Source organism: Balaenoptera ricei, chromosome 10 (assembly GCF_028023285.1).
Source record: "Balaenoptera ricei isolate mBalRic1 chromosome 10, mBalRic1.hap2, whole genome shotgun sequence".
NCBI classification, from domain to species: Eukaryota; Metazoa; Chordata; class Mammalia; order Artiodactyla; family Balaenopteridae; genus Balaenoptera; species Balaenoptera ricei.
The window spans coordinates 101,744,779-101,760,824 of NC_082648.1; the positions used below are offsets into that span (position 1 = coordinate 101,744,779).

Consider the following 16,046-nt stretch of genomic DNA (forward strand, 5'->3'; position numbering starts at 1 on the left):
TAGCAAAGAGAAAAGTGAGATAAAATGCAAGAAACGTCTGTTAAAAGGCTTGAGAGAGCTACAGAGGCTGCCAGGACTGAAGGGGCCAAATCCCAGAGAGAAGGGAAACTCATTAAGGCAAAGATGATAGTCTACCCTGATTTTCCCCAGAGACTGCTGACAGTTTGTAGCAGCTGTTCTAAGGGGCCAAGGAGCTAAGCCAAAAAAAAAGGCAGAAAGTGGCAGCTAATCAGAGCTCTTAGAAATCTCACGGGGCTGGGGAGATGAAACTTGGAGTTGAGGGCTGTCAGGGTACCCAGGACCTGAGTATCTAAATTCCAGGAGATGAGAAGCACAGAGAAGCGAGCCCAGTACTCACTCTCTCCACCTCCCCTTCCAGAAGCTTGCCGACTCCTAAGCAGAATGAGCCTGGCAGAAAGTGGCTGCGAAGAGACTGAAAATCTAAGCAGAACTTTCAGCAGATTTATGATCATGAGAAGAAAAAAAATATTGGAGTTCAGGGACCACCAAGGAGGAGTGTCAACACAGTTGGACCCGTGAAGGTGGCTGTGTCATAGGAATAAGGGTAAGTCAGAGATAAAGACGGCCTGAGAAAGTCTAAGCCCCAGCAGAGAATCAGCTCAGGCCCTGAGTGGATTAATATTCTCTCTCCATAATCTAAATGCCTCCAGAAGCTAAAGTCAACCCTCTTGAGAGGATTATAATATTATATAGAGGCTCTACAAGTTTGTACAAAATGTTCAATATTCATTTAAAAGTTCCCAGGCATACCAATAACTGGAACAAGAGCAAAAAAACAGACAAAATAATGACCCACTGGTGATGCAAATCCTGAAGTTATCAGACAAAGATATGAATATTATTGTGATTAATACATTCAAGAAAATTGGTGACAAGCTGGAGAATTTCAGCCAAAAGCCAGGATAAAAAAAAAAAAAAAAAAAAAAAAAAAAAAAAGAAGCAAAAGGAAACTCTAGGTCTGAAAAATGTAATAACTGAAAATAAGAACTCAGTTGATGGGGTTGAGAGCAAAGTGGTCTAGGCGGAATAGAGAATTAATTAACTGGAAAATGAGCGAGTGAGAAAAATCTGTATTACAGCACAGAGTGACAAAAGAAGGACCAATACAGAAAAGATGATAAAAGATACAGAAATCAGTTAAAAGATCTGACATACATATAATCGGAATCTCAGAAGGAGGAAGAGGAAATGAATAAGACAGAAACAATACTTGACAAAATAATTTCCAAGAATTTTCCAAATCTGATGAATGACCTTAAGCCAAGATTCAAGAAGCTTAATGAGCCCCCAAATCACCCCTAACACATTGTCACAAAACCAAAGACAAGGAGAAAGGCTTACAAGCAGCCATAGAAAAAAGACACATGACCTTCAAAGAAACAACGATAAGACCGACAGGTGACTCCTCAACTAAATGATGCAACCCAGGAGACGATGGAACAGCATCTTTAATTAAAGTGCTAAAAGAATATAAATGCCAACCGAGAATTATATACCTTATGAAAATATTCAATTCCTTTCAAAAATAAAAGTGAAATAAATATCCTTTCAGAAAAATACAACTTGAAGAATTTATTCCCAGTAGACTTTCAAGAAAAGAAATACCATAGAAGAAGTTCTTCAGGCAGACACATAACAATATAGGCAGAATGAAAAGCTGAAGAAGAGGTAAATGTGTGACTCTGTGGGTACAGCAGAACAATAAGAAAAATATACAGAAGGAGCAAATAAAGTTAAAATGCTTGAGGCCCTTGCATTTTTGCATTTTCTAGGAAGTGGTAAAAATAGTTACTTAAATTAGACTATAACAAGTCCTTTGACTTTGCATGGTATAATCTCTAGAGTAACCACTGAAAGAACAATTAAAGAAAGGATAACTAACAAGCTAACGGAAAGGAGGAAATTGAATAATAAAAAAATTTTTGATTTTTCTAAAATTAAGAAAGTGAGTGAAGAAATAGAAAAGAGGTGGGATAAGTAGAAAATAAATACTTTTTTTACAAGACAAAGATCATCTCACTTAAACTGGTTTAATTCTAACCCAACCATATGCTGCTTGGAAGAGACATCTTAAATAAAAGGACTTATATGACAGGCTGAAAGTAAAGGAATAGAAAAAGATCATGAAAACTCTAACCAGAAGTGAGTGGGTTTCACTATAATAACATCAGGCAAAGTAGGCTTTAGGGCAAAAATCATAAATAGAGGTAAAGAGGGACAATTAACCAAGAAGATAAACTATTGTAAATTTGTATGCACTTTATAACATAATCTCAGAATAAATAAAGCAAAAACTGGACAGAACCAAAAGAGGAAATAGACAAAGCAGCAGTCATGTGGGAGAGCAGTGCATTTCTCTCAGTCATTAACAGAATGAGTAGACAAAAACTTAAGATATACAAAATTTAGACAATATGATGAATAAACCTGATCTACTGACATATAAGGAACATTGTAAAAATAAACAGCAGAATTCATATTCTTATCGAGTGCACCTGGTACATTTACCATACTAGATTACATGCAGATCATAAAGCAAGTCTCAACAAATTTCATTTAATTAAAATCATATGTTCTTTGACTACAGTGGAATTTTACTGAAATCAAAACCAAAAAGGCAACTAGACTATGCCCACCGTTTGTAAACTAGTTAAATATACTTCTAAATTCAGTGGGTTGGACAAGAAATCACAATGAAAATGAGAAAGTAGTTTGAAATGGACAATAATAAAAGTGAATCATCAAAATAAGGATGAACCTACAGCAGAACCTAGAGAAAGACTGATAGTCTCAAAACTTATATTTTAGGGGGAAAAGGGCTAAAAAGAAATTGTCTAAATAAACATCTCAAGAAGCAGTAAAACAACAACAACAAAAACAAAGTAAACTCAAAGAAATAAGAGGGAAGAAATAAGAGAGAGAGAGAGATCTTGAATAGTAAAATAGAAAATAAACATGTAATAGTGAAAATCCACCAAGTATTAAGTTTGTTTCTCAAATGTATAATAAAATTTATAAACCCCTAACATGACAGATCAAGAGCATGGAAAGCAGTATCAAGAATAAAAAGCTGACATCTCTACAGACCTCACCAGCATTAAAAAAGGATATTGTGAGTGCCTCTTTTTGGCAGTAAATTTAAAATTTCAGTTGAGATGGACAAACTCCTAGAAAAACAAAACTAACCAAGAAGAAATAAAAAGTTTGAATAGTCTGATATCTATTAAAGAATTTGATCTATAATTTAAAACTTTCTCACAAGGAACTCTCCAGGCCCACATGGCTTCAATGATGAATGCTTCCAAACATTTAAGGAAGAAATAACATGAATCACGTACAAATTACACACAGAATAAAAAAGTGGGAATATTTTCCTACTTGTTTTAGAGGCAAAGCAGAGCCTTCATACTTAAAACTGAGAAGAACTTTACAAGAAAGGGGGCGGAATGTATTTTCCAAAGGCAGACGCACCAAAATGTTTGCCCTGTCTTCTTACAATGGGGCTGACCCTCTTCTCACTCTCTCTGAACCTGGGAGGAGTGTAGTAACCTCCCTGACCAATGGAGAGCTGCAGACGTGATGTTATGTGCCACCATGTTGTGAGGGAGCCCAAGCAAGGTCCCCTGTCAACAGTCAGCCTGTAAGTGACTGAGATTTTATATGAATTCTGTCCCCAGCCTCCAAGTCTTCCAGCTGAGGGCCCAGACATTGTAGAGCAGAGACAAACTGTCCCTGCTATGCCCCATCTGAATTCCTGACCCACAGAATCCATTAGAGATAAGATTAGTGTTTTAACCAGTATTTTTTGGTGCCAGTTTTTATGCAACAATATGTAACTAACACAAAAGAAAAACATTAAAGGCCAAAAATTACAAATGCAAAAATCTTAAACAAAATATTAGCCAAATAGTATCTGGCTATATATACAAAGAACAATACATCATGATCAAGTTGGGTTTACTGTGGGATGCAAGATTGATTTGACTTTTGACAGTCAATCTGTGAAATTCACCACTTTAGAAGAATATAATACATACATAATCATATGTTTATCTCAGTAGGTGTAGAGATAGCATTTGATACAATTCAGCAACTATTCATGATTTTTTAAAATGTTTAGCAATCTAGGAATAGAAGGAAACTTCTTTAATGTTAGAAGGCATCTATAGTGCCTTCAGCAAACATCATTCTTAATGATGAGAGATTAAAAACATACCCCCCTGAGGTCAGTAACAAGTCAGGGGTACTCACTGTCACTACATCTGTTCAACGTTAAGCCAGTACAGTAAGACAAGAAAAAGTATAAGGACTTGGAAAAAACCTGTCGGCATATATATATCTCTTTTCTTTTCTACTTTTTTGTTTATTTTGTTATCTGCAAATCTGTACAAACATATAAATGGTTCTGCTCTCCAGACAAGTGATTTCTGAGGTTACCGCTGAGACCTGAGACTGTATTTGGAATACTGAACTGTAATGTTTTCTTAAAACTAGAGTCTACTTTGTTACCCAGGTCTGCTTGTAAATTTATGGAATCCCAGATATTTGAGGCAGCTTCCATAATGTTCATTTTGTATTTCTAACTGGACCAGTACTAACTTTGTACGTGCTTAACTGGTTTGTACACCTTGGGACGCTACCTGGTACGTTCCTGACTCAGAAGCACCGTTGTTAGTACTCGCACCCTCAGTGGTTCTGGCCTATTCCGACAGGATAGTGTCAGGACAGTCACGGAGACTTTGCCTTCCACGTTTGGGAACGCCTGATACGTTTTCACGTACGTACTCTGAAGCGCTCGCACCTGCTCCCACCATCCTGTGGACTCCGTGCACCCACAGTGCTGTCTTCTGGTGCCTGCGTGCTCGCTGGCTGTTTCAGTTACTCCCGGGAGTCTCAAAACGTGTGCCCATCAGAAAGGGAGACGTGTGTCTAAAACTGGAGCTTTGGGGCAATTTAACCTTTTTGAATTGCGCTTCAGCAAAAGTTTTCCCTCCTAACCCTGCGCCTTTTCTGGTCCAGGCGGAGGCTGGTTCTGCAGCTCTGCCTTGAAGAAGTGCGTCCACAGTCACTCCACCCCCCCTCCCTTCTGCCCTGAAGGTCACGCGGCACACAGTGGAAATCTAAGTTTAAAATGGGACTTCAGTCGTTTGTAGAATGCTTTGTGTTCATGAGTGCAGATGGCTACCAAACGGAATAAACTTGTTTACAAACTGGGGCAGCTAATTTGAAAACCAACAAACCAAGCTGTAAGTTGTACATTCGAATTTATTTTAAAAGTCTTAGCACAAGTTGGAGAATTTCTTTAGCCTTTAGCAACCTAAACTATAATTCCCATCATTATGTTTCAATGTTTTCCAATTACCTGTAACAGACCAACCAGGCTAAATTGGTTTTGCGTCCTATTTAATCCATCAATATTTTCAACTAGTGTGGAGTGCCTCAAGTCAGCACAGTGAAAGGAACAGGTGCACTTTATAACATGTCCCCCTTGCCTTCTTCAGGAGACTCTGACTGCCACGGTACTGAGCCCACATCTCATTTGCTTTGTCTTCCAGGTGACCTGCGCCCTGCTGGCTTGGTCTTCCTACGGGCTTCACAAGAACACCAGTGTTCCTGATGGATTCTCCACAGGCGGCCAGCTCTACTGTGAGCTCCCACCGCCCCGTGACTTCTACTCCTGAAGATTCGTTAAATTGCCACCTCTCAACCACCTTCATTGTTGGCCACTCCCAAACAGGTCGGATTTTAGCAGCCTGAGTTCCCCTGAGGAATACCTCCCGCACACGGGCTAGAACCTGCGGGGGCCGGCGTGCGTGCCCTCACTTCTGTTACCACGTGCCACCACTGGCCCCCCCCCACCGCACCATCACACAGCAGGCCTCAGAGCGCCCCCTTCGCTCACTAAAGAGGCAACCACAGCTAAAATCACTGTTACAACCTACTACTTCCCAGAGTGACTTTTCAAAAGATGTTTCTTCCTCCTGAGTCTTTGTAAAATATCTTTTTTCCTTCAAATTCTTCTTTGTGTTGAAATTCTAACGTGAATACAAGGTAGCTCTCTGGGGCACAGTGACACCCAGTGAAAGACATCTTCTCCATTTTGAAAACAAACATATGTGACCTCTGATCATTCTTTCTCTGTACAAACACTGGCTTTCTGGAGTACAGGCAGACCTCGTTTTATTGCGCTTTGCAGACACTGCGTTTTTTTACAAGTTGAAGGTTTTTGGCAACCCCGGATCAAGCAAGTCTATTGGCGCTATTTTTCCAACAGCATTTGCTCACTTCATGTCTCTGTGTCCCATTTTGGTAATTCTCAAAATATTTCAAACTGTTTCATTATTACCGTATTTGCTGTGGTATCTGTAATCAGCGGTCTTTGATGTTAGCACTACAACTTGACCACTGAAGGCTCAGATGATGGTTAGCATTTTTTAGCAATAAAGTATTTTGCAATTAAGGTATGAACACTGTTTTTATAGATATAGTGTTACTGCGCACTTAATAGACTATAGTATAGTGTAAACATAGCTTATATATGCACTGGGAAACCAAAAGGTTTGTTGACTCGCTTCATTGTGACATGCACTCTGCCGCGGTGCCTGGAACCGAACCAGCAGTGTCTCTGAGGTTATCAGTACGTCAGTTATTGTAGGGGATTACTGCATGAAATGTGCAAATGACATCATCTACATAGCCTTGTTGGATTATCTCCTCTGGTTCATACTGATATTAAAAGCACATTGTATTATAGAGCTATTCAGATATTTTAAATATAAAGATGTGTTATTTCTTTAATCTAGACGTATGGAATACACTAGGTAAAAGAGGCATTACTTGGAAAGTTCTGCTTTGACAAACTGACAAAGTCTAAATTAACAAAGACTGCATCCCAGTGAGCAGCAAATCAACGAAACGTCCCAAGAAGAGGAGAAAAACAATTAAAATGGAAACAGTTCTCCAAAGAGACACAACTTGGACCCGTTCAACTGCAGGGTATATGCTACCAATACTCCCCAGCCCACTTACTTGAAATTCTTACATTCAGCTCTTGAGAGTTCTTAACTTAGATACAACTGACTTTTAAGTGAGAAGTTTCTCTTGTGGTTTTAGTACAGATGCAGCGGCCCGGCCCCCTGAGTCCCGTCAGACCGAGGTCACGCCCTCCTGGGCGGCACTGCTCCAGGGCTGAGTAACGGTGCGGGTCCCCTGCTCCTGTCCCAGCACCTCTGAGAAGTGCCTGATGATGATGACGTACTTACAGATACAAAAACAGTCTTTACTGTTATTGCAAAAAGCCATAGATGCATATAAATTAAAAGAAAAAAGAAGTTCCCACTGACCTGGTGCAACTGCATTCACTCTAATTTTCTTTCTTGCTACTTCTTTAGCAAGAGCGTGTGAGAACGCAACTAGCTCGCCTTTACTGGCGCTGTACACAGACTGGCCAGACTGCCTTTTACACCTGCAATGCTTCCCACATTCACAATGGACCCTGTCTGCTGTTTAATCATTGTCTTCACGGCAGCTCTACAGGTCAGCACGGAGCCCAAGAGCTTAGTATGAAGCTGAGATAGCATATCTTCGGCGTTTGTCCTTACTAAGAGGTTATCCCTGTTAATTCCAGCTGCATTTACCAAGGAATTAACTCGACCTGAATTTTTCTCTATCTCTTCAAATGTGTTTTGAACATCATGTTCTTTGGCAACATCACAGCTCAATGCCAAGTGATCTCCAGTGGCCCATGTAATCACATGGGTGAAGCCATCGGTGACGTTCCTGTAAAGGTGGCCCCCAACCCCCGACGGTGAACTAGGTGCCCCTGCTCCCGGCCCGCCTCTGACTCAACAACAGCTGCGAGCTTGGACCCTCACAGCATCCTGTCTCCCTACCATCCAGAAACTGAAATTCGCAGAGCAACTGAGAATCCGTTCCTAATAAATGGTGGTGGGGGGGGGGGGAAATGCAATAACAAGGAATCTGGCAGAACAGATCTCATTGTCCCTTGGTGAAGGTCACCAAAGCAACGTAGTGACGTCAGTGCTTTGGAAGCAGGAAAGCAGACCGGGTACAACCAGGACTGGGGGGGGGGGGAGCTGCGAGCATCCTGGGCCGGCATTCCCTGTCAGCATATATTAACGACATAATTGGTTATGATAGAGAATCCAAAAGAATGTACAGATAATCTATTAGAGCTAATAAATTTAGCAAGATTGCTGTATACAAAGTCAATATGCCCAAATCAATTGTATTTCTCTATAGCATTCACAAATAATTAGAAAATGACAGTTTAAGAAATCATTTACAATAACATCGAAAGCACAAAGCACCCAAGAACAAATCTAATGAAAGACACGTAAGACATCTGCATGGAAAAACCAGAACATTATTGAGAGAAATCAAATAAGATCTTTAAAAAGGTGGAGAGATAAGCCATATTCATGGCCAAGAAGACTCAATATTGTAATGATTTGAAATCGACCCAAATTGATGTGTACACTGAATGCTATCCCAATCCAAATCCCAGCAGGCTCATGTGTATGTCTCGGGGGGCGGGCATTGATAAGCTGATCCTAAAAGTTATACGCAAACAAAAAGGATCTATAACATTCAAAACAGTCTCAAGAAAGGAGAACAAAATTGGAACTCACAGAACTGGATTCAAGACCTACTATCAAGCCAAACACAAACGTGCATTTGAGCACGGTGTGCAAAGGCAAGCAGGCATGTGAGGGCATGAAAGGGGGCTGTCTCATGGGGGTGGGGTGTCAGTGTGACCGCTTGAAGAAAATGGGCTCAGGAAGTGGCAGGTGTGAGGGCAGGTCAGGGTAGGATGAAAAGAGTACCTGCCGTTTGCCAGGTACTGAACCCTGCAACCGCTCTCTCTGAATTCCCAATGCAGCTCTGCAAAGCATGTGTTACTAACCCATTTTACAGAAAAGTAAACTGAGGCGCAGAGAAATGAAGCCTCTTGCCTCAAATCACATAGGGCCATGATGCGAACATAGATCCAACGCTATAACCTGTGCTTCCAGTAACAGAATCTGGCCTGGGCCGGAGAAGAGACCTCAGGAGTGAGCAGGTGGGCCACAGAGGTACTGTGTCCTGGCAAAGCAGGGCTCCCCAACATGTCGTGCCTGGCATCTCCAGGGCGGGCCTGTCTCTGTCTTCCTCTTCCTGGCAGGCCTGAGGCTTCTGCAGGCCAGATGTTCTCTGCTTACAAATAACACTGTTTCTGGGGTGGCCTGGGAGGGGAGGGAGACAGGGGGCTAATGGCACAGCAGCGTCTTAAGAGCTGGTGAGTGAATCGACTCTGTACTCTTTAAGCTAAAACTTGGCCAGCACTCAAAGATGCAAAATAAAAATTATTCTCAGCATATTGGGTGCATTCTTTACTCATCCAGCCAATTCCAGAAGAAAGCAGACCCAAATGTTGGCTCCAAACAATTTTCTCTCCTTCTGTGCCCCGGGGTCACATGGGGCCCTGGGAGGAATGCAGCCAGACAGCCTTGGGAGTAAAAGGGTGGCTATTAGTCTGGGAACGAGGGAGGTCTTAATCCCAGAACCCCCGCGGCACCGGGGATTAGGGTCAGCAGCGCGACAGCTGAGTGGCCCCCATCCTTGTTCTGCAGGCCTCACTTTCCTCTTCTGTGAAATGGGGACATCACCCACCTCACCGGACTATTGATCAAGAAGGTAAAAGGCTGCTCCTGGTGCCTGGCGCACAGCAAGTGTGCAGGAAGTAGCGACCCCGCCCTCACAGTCTGTGCACTGGAAGCTACTTGCCCAAGTCACCTGTGTGGGGCTGGTGGCAGGACCCAGCGTGGGACCCTGAGCCCTCCTGTTCCCTAGGACCCATTTGCTACTGGACTCCGGGAAACAGAGCAAGGGACCTCTGAACTCTGTAAATACTCGGGGATCAAAGGGGTCCCAGCATCACACAGGCCCTGAGTAGAGCCTCTTTCTAGTAAACATCTGGCCTGGTGACAGGCACGGGGTTGGGGGGGGTTCGGCTCTGCAGAGAAAGGAGTTGGCATCAGGAGCACCAGTTATCTGTGTGCCCCAGACCCCGGGAGTAGAGCCAGTGTGGGGGGGAGGGGGGCACTGCTCCCTAGTCAGAGGCCCCCCTCAGGGACCAAAAGGCCCTATGGCTTCCTGATCCCAAGAGAGTGAGAGCAACTCTCCCTAGTCCCCCTCACCTAGGGAGCTGTGTGGTCTTGGGCAAGTATCTTAACCTCTCTGAGTCTCAATGTCCTCAGCAGTAAAATGGCATCAATACGGAGTGTTCTGCATAGAATAGTGAGAGGATTCCAGGAGTTTATATCTGTGAACTGCTGAAAACAAGGCCTGGCACCTGCAAATGTGTTAGCTGCTATTATTATTATCATGGTTGTGGTGGTTGCTGTTAATCATTGTGACTTCCTGGCAAGGAGTGTGGGGAGGAGGGGGAGGAGGAGGGCAAGGACTCAGAGGAGACAGGGCTCTAGGACAGAGGAATCCAGTTGCCAGGTGACACCGTCGTGTTACTCCCTCTGAAACCCCTTGGACTGGTGAGCGGGGGCCCAGGACGACCCTTGTGGGGGAAAAGCACAGGGACGGCTGGTGCAAGGGACATGTGGCCCTTATCCATCCATTCACTCCCCCCAGGGCCTCCTGGGCCAGGCAGGGAGTGACGCTGCTGAGGGAGCAGGGCAGAGACAAAGACAGGGAGAGGCCACGGTCAGCTGTGACATCTTGCACCCACGTGGTGGGCGGTCAGAGCAGCTGGATCACAAGGAGGACTGTGAAGAATGGTGGTGAGCACCCCGTCACCAGAGGTGTGCAAGCCTCGGCGCGGGAGGCAGGGCTGGGGCTCCTGGGTCAGGGGTCCCCCCTCCCACCTCCTGAGAAGTGAGGGGTGGCTGGTACAAAGGATGAGCCCACAGGCATCCTGAGAATGCGATGATGGTAACAGCATCCATCCTGCGGGGCTGCTGTGAGGACTGCATTTGTTCCTGTTTGCAGAGCCTGGGCAGAGTGCTGGCACGGAGGGACACTGGCTAGGATTACTGTCACACGCTTGAGGGCCTGGATGGACAGCTCAGACCTCACACCACTGAGAACTTCCATCCTCCATCAAGAGAGGCAGCCAGGAGGCTGGAGGTGGGGAACGGATGCTCTCTCAGCGGCATTAGTCTCAATCATCATTCCGGGATCTCAGTCATCATTCCTGCATCACAGAGTGGCTTTATGGAGTGGAAAAAATCCATTAAGGTTTTTCAAGCAAAGCTCAAGACCTAATCACCTCATTGTTAGGGGCCTTAGTGGTGGCAGCCCTGCCCCCTCCCCCATCAGCCACCGGTCTGGCTCAGGTGGGGCTGTGCCTCCCAGGGCGGGGGCAGGTGACAGGTGAGCCCTCGCCACACTCCAAACAGCTCCAATGACTTCCAGGGATGTCCTTTCCGGGGCTTTCAGCGACAGATTGATCTGGCCCCTCCTGGCACACCCATCCCCCTACATATTAACCTTTAAAAGTCCAACTCTGACATTCTTCTGCCTAAAGTCTCCAATGACTCCCGTTGCCCTCCTGATAGTGTCCAGACCTTCCTCGATGTGCATCAGAGACCCACCGGCTGGCCGGCGTCTGCCCAACTCCCAGGCTGAGCGCATGGCTCTCATCGGGGCAGCCTTGGGCTGGAATCCGGCTCTGCCTGTTCCCAGCAGGTCACCTAACTTCCCTGAACTCCAGGGTCCTCATCTGTAAATGGTATAAAGTAACAGGTGCCTGGAGGTGTTGCTGAGAAAATAGCGAGGTAACGCAGAGGGGCGAGTCCGGCTTGGCTCCAGGCACAGGCTAAACGCTGGCGGCTCTTAGCCTCCTCCTGCCCATCCCACCCCCAACCCTGCCACTGCTCAGCGTTGCGGTGCCCTGGTGGTCGTTGTGCCTCATTCCTTGCCTGCCTGGCTTACAAGGCTCCGTTCAGAGCGTCCTTTTCCAGGAAGCCCTCCCTGATTACCCAGAGTAGCCTTGGGCTTCCCCATCACAGAACGAACGGAGCACATATGACATTGAGCAGATGATGAGCCCCTCAAGGGCAGGACCCTGTCTGGATCCCTAGCACCCAACGCAGGCCCAGGCACAGAGGGGTGTCCCTGGAGGCTGGTTGATCTGAAATGGCCTCTGGAAGCTTCTAACACATCCCTGAGCACATCCAAACCCTCAAGGGACTTGTCACCTCCTTCCTGCCTCAGGCTTTGACTCGGGCTCGTCCCCTCCCTTTACCCTTTTGCCTGTAGACATTCTCCCTGGGCTTAAAGACCAATCGAAGCCACCTCCTCCGTGAAGCCTTCCGGACTCCCCCTCGCCTGTGTCCAGAGTTACCCTTCCTTCTCTTTGTCCCCTTGGCCCTCTTTGCTTCCTGCCTCAGCCCTGAGAAGGAGCGTCTGCTCACAGAGTAGCTGGGGGTGGGGTGGGTGAGGTGGGCATTGTCCTGGAAGAAGGGAGGAAACAGAGCAGAAAGCTGGGACACCCCGCACAGGCCACCTGAGGCTCCCTGGGGGTGTCGCTGGCAGGCTCAGCGGCAAGGGACTCGCTCAAGGTCACGCAGCGAGGAGCAGGGGAGCCGGGATTTGCCCTTGGCTCGGCCCAGCTCCAGTGGCTTCCCCCAAGGCCCATCCTCCCAGACTGCCCCTCTCTCCAGGCTAGTGTGCAGGGCCCAGTGCCCTCCGGAGAGATGAAGTGCAATTGCCTTGAATTAACGGGCAGGGAATCCACTTCCCCGCTAATCGCCCTAATTCCCATATTTACAAACTGCTGATTTCCCTGGGCTCCAGTCTGATTCGCGGGGAAGCGTGTTAAAACCCCTGGTTTCTGCCAGCTTCCCACTGGGGTGGCTTCTCTGAGGGGTCAGGTGTGAAGTGGGCAGAAGGGTGAGGACAGTCAGCCGTGCGGAGGGCCCAGGAGGAGGCTTCCGGGAGCTTCCAGAAGCCTGGAGCTGGTGGAGAGCTGGGTTTGAGGAAGAACCAGGAGGTCAGAGTGACTGGATGCTGGTTGGAGTTGGAAGTTGGCCAGTGAGAGTGGGGAGGGGTCCTGAGTTGAAGAGAGGGGTCCGGGGGAGATCACACAGCCCCAGGCGGCCTCGGTGAGCGTTGAGACTTTATCCTGAGTGCACTGGAGGCCCTTAGAGCTGCTCCGGGAGAAGTTACAAGATGCCAACAGTATCTTAAAGAGCCCTTTGGACCATGTGAGAGGCCCTGGGGGGTCAAAGGGAAGCAGGGAGCCACCTAAGGGGGTGGGGGCCCAGGAAGCACGTGAGAGATGAGAAGCCGGACAGCGAGGCCTGGCCGGAGAGGTGGGCCATTCAGGATGTGCTTTGAAGGTAGGGCTGCGGGACCCGCTCATGGTTTGGACGCTGCACGTAGAGGTGCTGGGGGAGATGGGGGAGGGGAAATCGGGGAACAGTTGATATTTGGTCAGTGTCGCCCTGTCCAGGGAGGAGCCCTCAGCTGAGCCTGCTGGGGACGCTGCAGAGGTCAGAGGTCGGAACTGCACTCAGGGAAGGTCCGTCCACCTCCTGGATCTCAGTGGAGCCCCGGAATTGCTCCCAGCCACACGGCAATGGGACTTCCGACTGGGGGGTCTCATGACAAGGCTTCATGCTTTCCCGGTCCTCAGCTAACCCTCCCTCTCAGGATCTTGCACTGGCCTGTTGAGGGGCCCAACATCACCCCATTTCTCAGATGAGGGCATTGGGGACCAGCAGGCGATGGGACCTGCCCAAGTCCCATAGCTGTAAGTGGCGGTGACCCTGGCCACCCGTCCCTGTCCTGTGCTTTCAGCTCTAAGGGCCTGGGGTGTTTGCCCCTGCCCCCCTTTGCCCCTAGCCTTGTGGCAGAGCCCCCAGAAGGTGCTGGCCCTGAGTCCTGTGTCCACGCCCCCCTTGGCTAGCCCCCCAACCCTGGCTTTACCCCCACGGTATGCAGAGGGTGCCCACCCACAAGTGTCAACTCTGAGGCCTCCCTGAGCCCCAGACCCACACTCCCTTGACGGCAGATGGGTGGACCTTCGCGTCTGCAGCAGCCACCTCTTGTTGTTTCCGGAAGATTCATTCTCTGTGCTTTTCTCTCTTTTCCAAAATTTCAGATATAACTATTCCAAAGATGAAACATTGGGAGGACCCTCCCACTGAGGGAGCCTCTTCCCCACCTGGGGACAGGAACGCATCTTCCAGCCCCCTGGGCATCCCCTCACGACATCCTCCCCAGAGAGAAGAGGTGCTTTCCTTATGTCACACAGCCAGCAGGTGGCAAAGTCACGCCTTAAAACAGCATGCTGTCTGCCAGGCCAGGGCCCCTCGGGACATCCCAGAGTGCTGGCTGGGAGGCTGAGTGCCACGCTTAGCCCACCCCTGTGCACCAGCAGGTAGGCGCGTCCCTGCCCTGGTTTCCTCGTCTGCCAAGAGACACGTGGCCTCTGTCCCCGTAGCTCCCGCGTACACGCACGTGAGGATTCAGTGGGTTGCGTACATGCACAAACGTGCTCTGTCAAGGACTAAACACTTGCTGTGTTGGGATTTCTCATGGCTCCTCTGTCCCTGGGCTCAGACACTGGAGAGCAGCTGGAACGCGGCAGAGCGGGGCTCCCTGCAGATGCCCCAGGAGCGCCTGGGTGGCTCTGGCTTTGTGCGCCTGCGTGCATGTGCATGTGCGTGTGCGTGTGCATGTGCACGTATGTGTGTGTATTTTACCTGTGGCGCCCGCTGTCATCAGGACCGCTGGGAGACACCCGCATTTGTCTGGAGTCTTGGCCGGCAGGTAATAACTTATGTAGTGATTCCTGGGTGCTGTCTCCCGCCTCCCCTCCCCTGGGGACAGGACCTCGGCTGGCCTGGGAGGGAAGTGGGTCTGGAGGAGGCCAGGGCAGGGCTTCCCCAGGCTGGGCCCCTGTTCCAGCTCAGCTGAAGGCTGTATGACATTGCAACTGTCCTGTGACCTGCGCAGTGCGGCACCCAGGCAGAGCGCACTATGGTCCATGCAGACATCGTAATCTTGGTGCAGGAGGATGGGCTGCTTGGCCCAGGGGTCACTGAGCATCGCTGGTGCGGGCGGCTCCTGGCACTGACCTCACCTCCCCGGCGGCCAACCTGCCCTCTGCCTTGGGGGGCAGGGGTGACTGGGGACGAGGACCCTGGCCCTGCATGCATGGGTGGCGTTGAGTTTGATCCAAGCTAAGCCTCAGTCACTCAGTGAAGGGGACGTCTCCAGCCAGCGCCACTCAGCTGGTCCCCACGGAGAGTCCTCCCCGGGGAGAAATGTGGAAGACAAGCCACAGGCAACGAGGGGGTGCAGACCACCCGCTCGCCAGAAAGGAACACGCCCTGATGAGTCCAAGGGCAGGTGCATATGTGCCCAGCACGTGTGTGGTGTGTGCATGCACACGTAGGTGCGCGTGTATGGGGGGGCGGGCCTGGGGATCCAAGCGGGAGGGGCCGAGTGTGTTCTCATCACCTCCCTCCACCCCATTTGCCACACCTGAGGCTGAGCCGCCACCACTTCCAGCTTGGTCCCCTGGTCCCCCGAATCCCCCTGCACACAGCCAGCAGGCTTTTTTCTGAAACACCTGCCTGACTGTGTCAGCTCCTTAATGAGATTGATCATTGCCTTCCTTTAGGATGAACACCCAAATCCTCCACAGATTTATAATGCATCATCCAAACCGGTCTTTACTCTTGAATGTAAAAGAGAGATGTTGATAACGTCAGGATTACAGGTGTAAATGGGACTCTCCTGAGCTGCCCGGAACCTGTGGTCGCCCTCATGCTAAAGCTCTGTGTAAGGCTTGGTGGGGACTGGCCACTGCCCACCTCTCCAGCCACATCTCACATCCTGCTCCGCTCTGTTTTCTGAACTTTTTTCTTGCTATAAACTTTAGGTTCCTTTCCACCCCAGGGCCTTTGCACATGCTGTTCCTTCTGTCTGGAATGCTCTTCCTCCCTCTTCCCCTCCTCTCCTCCTAGTTAAGTCTTGTCCATCCTTTAGATCCCAGC

General features: G+C 48.4%; 1 protein-coding gene across 1 annotated transcript; it reads right to left on the reverse strand.

Moving 5' to 3' along the window:
• Positions 1-7,065: 7,065 nt before the first annotated feature.
• Positions 7,066-15,093, reverse strand: LOC132373804 (uncharacterized). The gene is given in 6 exon segments (XM_059937403.1): positions 7,066-7,104; positions 7,106-7,278; positions 7,365-7,475; positions 7,478-7,800; positions 12,383-12,491; positions 14,748-15,093. Coding segments are annotated over 6 exon segments (1,101 nt in total).
• Between the last annotated feature and the right edge of the window lie 953 nt (positions 15,094-16,046).